The sequence below is a fragment of the Amblyomma mixtum genome, chromosome 5 (assembly GCF_055824585.1).
Source record: "Amblyomma mixtum isolate Tamu chromosome 5, ASM5582458v1, whole genome shotgun sequence".
In the NCBI taxonomy this organism is placed as follows: Eukaryota; Metazoa; Arthropoda; class Arachnida; order Ixodida; family Ixodidae; genus Amblyomma; species Amblyomma mixtum.
In genome coordinates, this window is record NC_143016.1 from 83,356,134 (window position 1) to 83,364,886 (window position 8,753).

Consider the following 8,753-nt stretch of genomic DNA (forward strand, 5'->3'; position numbering starts at 1 on the left):
CTCCATATATCCATACCCTTTTCTTCTATTTCCAATTTACTCAGCAGCATACTACATGAGCTTTACTTGTGCAGCCTACCCCCGATGTACTCAATGAAAATATATTGTCAGGCAGTGGCAACAGCAGTCCAGCAGTTAGGAAGGCAGCATAAGGCTACCAAGCTGTTTACTTGGCCAATTTGTGCCCAAAAGGAACTGAAGAACTCAGCGGCGGCATTAAGACCTTAGCAACTGCACTTCATGATAAACACTCCTCACTTCACAGAATGAAAAAGACTCAGTATAGCTCCTTTGTCTGTGTGCTACAGGAAAACCTATTCCCAGAACCAATTGGTTTTGGTTTTTGAGGAAAGGAAATGGCGCAGTATCGCAACGTAAGGGAAGGGAGGAAGGTAGGAGTGAAAGAAGAAAGAGGTGCCGTAGTGGAGGTCTCCGGAATAATTTCGACCACCTGGGGATCTTTAACGTGCACCGACATGGCACAGCACACGGGCCTCTTGCGTTCCGCCTCCATCGAAACGCGGCCACCGTGGTCGGGTTCGAACCAGGGTACTCCGGCTCGGTAGACGAGCGCCTTACCACTGAGCCACCGCGGCGGGTTCCCAGAACCAATATACAAGGTATTGAGCACCTGCAGTACTTTATCATACGAACAAGCGAGACAACTTAGTTCAGTCTTTAACGTGCCACTTACCACCATTCATTTTCTGCTGCCAAAACAGTCAGACAAAACTGCAATGAGCAGACTACTGCGTAGTTAAGTTTCATAAGCATAATAATAAATTATTTATTTGAAAAATTACATAGTACAAATACGAGCCTGCCCAAGCCGACAATGGGCTTGTGGGGCAGTCCTCGGCAGCGACATGTTTCTACAAACACCTGAGCAGTTAGGAACTGCAGGCCACAAATGGCCACAACTGCGATGAGAGGCTTACATGTTGGCCACTAAAGATGACTGAGGTATTGGTAGGATGCTAGGTGCAGCAAGTCAGGATACGAGTCAGTATGGTTTAATGGGGTTTAACATTATTAAGTGGCTCAGGCTATGAGAGATACCGTATTGGAGGGCTCCAGATAATTTCGACCACCTGTGGATCTTTTTAATGTGCAACAACATTGCAAAATATACGGCCCTCCAGCATTTCGCCTCCACCAAAATGCAGCCAAGCGCCATAACCACTGAGCCACTGCGGTGGTCGGTTACAAGTAAGCTTGGCAGAACGGCAACACACACAAGTTGGCTAGCACATATACACAGACAGAGAGATGTGGACCAGGACGCATGCTAGTCCCGTTCTACATTCCTATTCTCTGTCTGCGTCCATGCATATGCGCTAGTGACGACAACCAACTAGCCCAATCGAGAGCCTCAACAGACAACATTCAATGTCTAGAGTTTGAAACGTTCCTTGCACATAAAATTCTAGCTGCCTGTAGTCCGATCTGCACTCTCCTAAAAACAGCACTGGATGTATGTCACTGGCAGAAACATTCAATGGCAAAACACAAAAACACCAGAGGCCCACTATTTGGGTGCATATTAAAGTTCCCATGTGCTCCTAAATTACAGCCCTCTACAGAAGTGTACATCACAGCTATGCTATTGTTTAGGCACTTATGAGAGGTGCATGAAAATTTTTCTCCCAGAGGTGTAATGCAGCCACCAAGATTTTGAACATATTGCACTCCTCTTGAGAATAAACATGTGCGCACAAATTCTTATAAGCAATGCAGATGGCCACCTTATAGTAAACACTGATACCGACACCTCAAATCCTCGGAGAAGACCCACTGCACATTTGGCTTAGTGGCTATGGCGTTTGGCTACTGAGCCCAAGGACGTGGGATCGATCACATTTTGATGGAGGTGAAATGCAGAGCACCTGTTTGCTCCGCGATGTCAGTGCACATTAATAACCTGCACCAAACCATAACCACCTTTATAACCATTTCCAAAACATCCTTCTGAGTGTTCTTTTGCAACATGGTTCTTTCCAGTTCCTATTTTATGCAACTGTAACCTGTACATGCACAACATAAGGAACATTGTCAATTGCACATAAAAGATCCCTCATGCCTAGCACAAGACCCCAAATAAAAAGAATGAATCAATGAGTGAACCTCGCGCTTTTATTCACACATTATTTGACGGCAACACGAGGCGCATTGGGTCCACGGGCCAGATCCTGCAAAGAGAACAAAATTACTCAAGTAAGTGATATTGTCAACACCTCAGAGGCTACTATCTTCTGTTATATATTTTTGTCTGAACAGATCTGAAGGCTTATGCATGTAATGACGTACAGTGATTTTTTAAATGCGCTTACTTATCATGCTAACAAGTTTGTAGACTTCGCAGTTTATGCTACAAACCATTGTAGAGAAAGAATAGCCTGTTATGCTTCTGGCAGCACAGGCTGGGCAACTTAATTTTTCTGTCCATTGTACCCTTTGTAAAGAAAGAACGTGAAGTGACACATGCGGCTGGTTTGAATATCAACTGCTCATGCCACCTGCTCTATTATTACTTTCAAGATCCCAGCTCAAAGTGGCAATCATATGCCTGAGTGCTAAAGGGGAAATTTCTTTCACTGGTACTTTACAGGGTTTGAAATCTGTCTACATTGATGGTTATGCATGCCGTCTCCGGAAGCTTTTGCTATTACCAAGTTTGAAAGTGGGCTAAGAAAACATTCGCCTTGCCAATGCAGAATTACAAAATAACCCAATAAAGGACATGCAGTCATGCAACACAATCAGTTTGTTCTGTGTAACAGCAGCTTTCCCAGCTAGACATGTGATCCTATCTAGGACAGCATCATGGGCTCATGCCTGACCTCATGCGCATCATGATGAACCATGCCTAGCTGCCATGATGCAGTCGAGAGCAAGTGGCATCAGCCGCATTACAGAAACAAGGACAGTTTCAGTGTGGTCCTAGTTCACCATGACGGTGACGTCGATGCCAGCTTGCATACGCAAGTGCATGACCTACACCAAAAATCAAAACGATCTTCGATCCTCTGCACACCCAGCATTGCAGTCAAGTCAAGCATGCATCCATCATATGGCCATGTCTACACATTCAGCGAATGCGCCTGTTGCCTAAACAAACATTCAGAGTTTCTGCTCAATTTGTTGCACCTGCATCCACAAAACAGCAGCTCAGCACGTCATTTGCTCTCTATTGGTAGGAAAGCGGCGGAACCGGTGCCAAAAGGATCGTCTCTCCACGGCCGACTCGCTGATGCCAAGTTCGTAGGCCTCCGACAGAGGGGGGCAGAGAAAATTCTAAAGGTAACGAGCGTCTGCCAACCTTTCTGACCTCCGATGTAACAAGTACTTGCACAGAACAAATCTTCACACCCTGACCAAAGTATTTCGGAACGCATTTGGGGTTTCGAACTTTTCTCACGTGTTCAGCAGAGGAAATATGAATTTTTCCTGGAGTTAAATACACGAGCACACCAGTGATATTTGCTTGAATATGACCTAAGTATCGACCAAATTCTGCTATGTAAGGTGTGAGAGGAGCTTGATCGCCGTGGCACGCTCGTGATCGGTATGGCCACGAATGTACTACCAACAAGCACCTCGCCCTGACACGAGGCGTGCAACACACAGCCTTCACACATGGCTGCACTGTAGGCATGAGCTGGGGTGCACGCAATGTGCAGGAGCTAGTGGGTCAATGCAGAGACAGCAGTGCACAATGGGAGCTCGAGCCTTACTCGCAAAAGCCGTGCCGGCAACATGAAGCCAACAGCCAAATCCACACACAAGACGACGGCAGCACACAAGACAAGAAGCACTCCAGAGAGGAGACGAGTGATTTAACTGACCGCCGTGGCCCTGGGGAACCTCGGGGGCGGTGCACGGTCCTTGCGCGCCTCTTTGGACCTGTTGCGGACGATCTTGGAGTGGATGGCGCAGGACACGCAGTAGTGAAGCTTGGCGTACAGCTTGGGCAGCGGGTACGACTCGTACACGCTGGCCACCGTGATGTCACGCACGGCGGCCGCCTCCACGATGTTGCGGATCACGAACTTCTTGATCGCCTTGTCTTTGGGCACACACCGGGCACAGTTGGTGCACCGGACGGGCTTCACGTGCCCGCGGCCGTGCTTGGAGCGACCGTTGTTGCGCCTCTTGGACGTCTGCATCGCACAGGCAGGAGTTAACATGGTCACAGTATAAAACACGCCAACTGTAATGACTCTCTCTGGCTTTAAACACTTATCATTTATTCTTTAACAATAACCGCTTTGACAAAACTAATGTCATGGGCTTTCGCTTAACCAATGTGACAAGGAAGGATGTCGGGCTGTCACGAAAGAGAACAATTTTATCCACAAGTATTCGCCGTCTTCCTTTGATGACAAGTACGTGCATCTTAGTGAGAACCTATAAATCCACGTGATTTCACTGCGTTCCTGATGAACAAGCGGTGCCGGTGCCAACCCAGCAACACATGGCATTGTCTAAGCCTAACAGAAAAGTTGGTTCCTGCCAAATAATCTAGCTCGTCTGCAACACTCTGTGGCTCTGCTAGTTGCACATACGCCCACACAATTATTTCAAACGTAATTGCTTATATTAGACGACAAACAATACGTAAAATTCATTAGGCGCAACGAGCAAAGAAGCATGCTTACCATCTTCGACGAGCAATGGAGCCGAAAAGACCAACTCGATTCTCCTCCGACAAGTAGTGCGCTCTGCGTTGCAGCACAGAATCAAAAATAAAATTTTGATTGCAGTAAAACTAAAAACAAACTTTATTAATTATATGCGCAATACTTAAAAATGAAAAATAATAACCGGTTGCAGCGTAAATAAAAAGAAACCTCAACAAACCAACGCGGATGGACACAAATAAAGTTGCGCAGCGGTACAACTTTGGTACCCCTGCTGGTGACTCTTTTGATCAGCTTACCTTATAAATGTTAAATTAAAAAAAAAGCGACTAAATACTATAATTTTAAATTACTGCACTTGTTTATAAAACTTTAAATGAGCGTGTTTTGTACGGACTTACAGCTGAACATTGTCGGGGGTGTGTGTGGCGCCGGCGCGAATTTTTGACGGTGATTGGCGTCTGATGCTTTACGTTGCGCGTGGCAGGCTGTGTGTATCAGCAGTGAGCTTAGATGCCTAGATCAGGTTTTGTTCCGGCTGCTATTCTCCATAACGTGCTCTGCAGGCCTGAGGGTGGAAAGTCAGCTGCTGCTAGCAAGCTAGTTTCTGCTTTGTTCTTTGTAGGTCAGAACATTGGTCGGAGCTGCATACTGCAAATGTGTGTTAACGTCTAGTTTCATTTTATGGGTACGGGCCCCTAGTTAGCCTGTTCCCTGTTCTTTATCAGTTCAAATTCGTTGTAGACCAGTTTCAGTTGTAAAACCTTAGTCAGAAATATACAGCCAAAGGGACTTGCTTCTAAGTTTTGCACGGGGCTGTCTACATCTGGCAGTCCTAAGTTTGTGAGGCTTGATGAACCTAGTTCTTTCCACCTTCAAAGTATTAGTGTGTCTGGACGCAAAAAGCTAGAGCCACGCTGCAGGACTCAGAAGTAGACCCCTTGGGCTATATATTTTTGCCAAATGCTGTGTTTGATAGTCGCAAACTTTTGATTTCAAACTTTTCGAAGTGTACTTTTGAGCAGGTATTACTGCCATCTGTCGTTTGAATGGCGTTTGTAGTTGGTTGTATGTTACGTCTCAGTTTCATTTTCTGAGATACCATGCAACGTGCGTGACTGTAAAATAAGTGCTTCCTATCTGCTGCACATAAGATTAAGACAAAGGTTTGTCTTTGTTTTGGAAGGCATTTGTGCTTTTCTTGATTTCTTTTTTAATTCAAACAACGCACAGTATGTGAAGTGCTTTCCTGTTCGTGCTTCGAGCATTGCTGGCACAGAGGATGGTGGTCCTCACCATTTCAAGCATGTGTCCATTCATAGGACCACTTCATTCTTTTGTGTTAAATAGGGCATAGTATGTTGCTGATTCCTTCAAGTTTTACATCACAGCAAAAAATTTTGAGCTTTTCTTTTTTTTTTATAGACCTTCACTTTTATGGTTGATTAGAAGCAAAAAAGCCCCTTCCAGCAAAACAGCCACACATTAGCCTTGTACAACAGCATTCCCTGGTGCATAAGCTGTAGAATATCGCAAGTTTCTTTTTAGCAAAAAATTTTTCTTGAGACAAGATATTTGAATGCTTGGGAAAGCCAGAACGAGATAGTGTTTTGGGCACTGAGTAGTGTGTTACCCGTACCTTCACTGACAAAATTAAATAGTGTAGTCAGTCTGCCACAAGTTTTTCTAACTGCTCTGTTCAAAACTCTAGAACGGACAAAAATAGACTTCTGAAAACTGTCGCAGCCGAAGCAATCACTTTACAAGCCCAGTGTACCTCCTGGGGCTGTCTTGCCTCTACCTGAGCAGTAAATTTCCGGGTTTGTTTTTATCTCATCTGATTCCTCAGATGTGACCATTTTCTAAACTAAGCATTTTTGGAAATCAAGCACTGCTCCTGGAGATTTGTAGTGTTAGTCATGCTTAGACCACAATAAAGGCTCAACATAAGCTAAGCTAGTAGGTTTTGATCTTGACTTTGGGGCTCAGCACAATGCATAACTTTTGTCTTGACGAAGACACATAAAAAAAAAGAGGCACACAAATGTGTGCATGATGCGTTACATATGCATGTTTCTATTTTTTTATATGTGTCCTGTTTGAGGCAAAGTCGTTCTAATAGAGCCTCACCTGCTAAACATATGTGGGCCAGTCCAGACCAAAAAGGCATGAATGCATCAAAGCAATTATAACCAAGTCAGATGGCTTATTATAGTCAGCTAGTAGTGAATTCATTCCAGTGTTAACGTATTGTGTGTTGAAAAAGGCCTGTTCCTTGTTTCAAAGCCAAGTGGAGGTTGGTGGATGTCAAGAGTTAGGGACTTTGCAACATGACAATCAGTTGAGATAGTGCCTTTATAACGCTGAAAGTGCTGTTTTCTATCTTAATTGTGAAAGGGTTGGCAGTTTTAGTCTGATCTCTATGCAAAGGAAAAAAAAGTTGGATTGGCATTTAGTTTTCAAAGTTTGGATTCGGTTGACCCACTAAGGAATATCGGATTCACTTTTGCTACATTCGTATGGTTACAGGGGATTTCTAGTGTGATGGAGCTTCATACTTTTTGTACTGCTTAGTGGTTTATGTCTCTTTTCATGCTTTACTTTAGTGTCACAATGTATATAAAGATTAGGTGCATGTGTATACAGGGTATTTCACCTAAGAGTTTACACAGTTTTTAAAAATAGGCTTTTTGAGTTAGGAGAGCGCTTTTTTTTTGGCATAACACTGTCAGAGGTGTAATACACTAGAATACAGCTAAGACGTGCTAACTTACAGGATGGTTAACTAATATAAAATTGTTAACTTTTTAACTATTACTGTTAGGCTCCTTATTTATTGAGAGGCCTGTAGCCCACCATAAATAATAACCACATCACTTTTTAGAATTTCGAAAATGCGGTTACCCTCGGCGCTGTGGCCCAACAAATTGTGGCTACATCACGCCAAAATACATGCACTTTTGAGAAGCTTGCAGGCAAAGCAACCTCTCCAGTGGACATAACTCGTTGAAATAGCTTAAATTTGTTTGGCCACAGCACCGAGGGTAACAGTTTTTTCGTAATTCTAAAAACTGATATGGGTATTACTTACGGTGGACTATACTCCTTTCACTAATTCAGGAGTCTAACAGTAATAGTTGAAATGTTAACTATTCAGTATTAGCTAAACAGCCTGCTAGTTAGCATGTCTTAGCTGTACTCTAATGTACTACACCGCTGGCAATGCTATGCCAAAAAAAAGTGGTCTTCTAACTCAGAAAGCCTGTTTTTAAAAATTATGTAAGGTCTTAGGTGAAACACCCTGTATTTCATATAGGGTGTATTGGCTCAAAATGCTGAAGAGCACTTTTATGGTCCCTTTCTTTTTATGTGCTTTGATTCCTGCTTCACATATCAGAGTACCCTGAGAGTGAGTGTTGCATGGTAGAAAATAGGACGGACCCTCTATGGTGGCTCATTGTCTACAACGTTCAGCTACTGATCCCTAGGTTGTGGGATTGAATCCGTCGCAGCAGCCACTTTTTAATGGAGGCGAAATGCAAAAACACCCATGTGCTGTGCAACTTCAGCATGTGTTAAAGAACCCCAGGTGGTCTAAATTAGTCTGCAGCTCTCCACTATGGTGTCCCTCATAGCCCATGTGTAGTTTTGCGGTGTTAAAGCCCACATACCATGCATACCAGAAAAAAGGAAGGAAGATAAGTTTCACTGAATGTAAGATTTAATAAGGGCTCGGAAAAAAAACCTCAGTTCATTGATCAATGTTTCAACAAGTTTGACTTGAGGACTTCTCTAAACGTTGATCAGTAGATTTAGGCTTCGACAAGTCATCTTGTCAAAAAGTTGGTCAACAGACTTGTCCTTCCCTTCCTCTCCTTGCTCAGTTGTGAGCTTCCCAAATATGGGACACATATCTTGCTTTTAGGGAGGATCTGGTTTCATTCAGAACTGTACGCCCATTAGTATGTGAGAATCATGATTAATACTGAACACTGTTAAAGCTAGGTTTATCCCATTTTACTCGCATCAGTCTGATATGTAGTATCGCACTCAGTCTGAGCTACAGCGCACAAGATGTGATGGGAATCCATTTCTCGAAGCAATGTGAGCCCA

General features: G+C 43.8%; 1 protein-coding gene across 1 annotated transcript; it reads right to left on the minus strand.

Annotated features, from left to right (window-relative positions):
• Window positions 1–2,111: 2,111 nt before the first annotated feature.
• Window positions 2,112–4,816, minus strand: RpS26 (ribosomal protein S26). Its single transcript, XM_089545362.1, has 3 exons — window positions 4,659–4,816; window positions 3,846–4,160; window positions 2,112–2,189 (listed from the first exon to the last, which is right to left on the minus strand). The coding sequence occupies exons 1-3, from the start codon at window positions 4,659–4,661 to the stop codon at window positions 2,145–2,147; spliced, it is 363 nt and encodes a 120-aa protein (XP_089401488.1). The 5' UTR covers window positions 4,662–4,816; the 3' UTR covers window positions 2,112–2,144.
• Window positions 4,817–8,753: the final 3,937 nt, after the last annotated feature.

Coding starts and splice junctions, on each gene's coding strand:
- RpS26 (XM_089545362.1), bottom strand. Junction 2,190..3,845: donor GGTTCCCCAGGGCCACGGCG/GTCAGTTAAATC, acceptor TTCTCTTTGCAG/GATCTGGCCCGTGGACCCAA.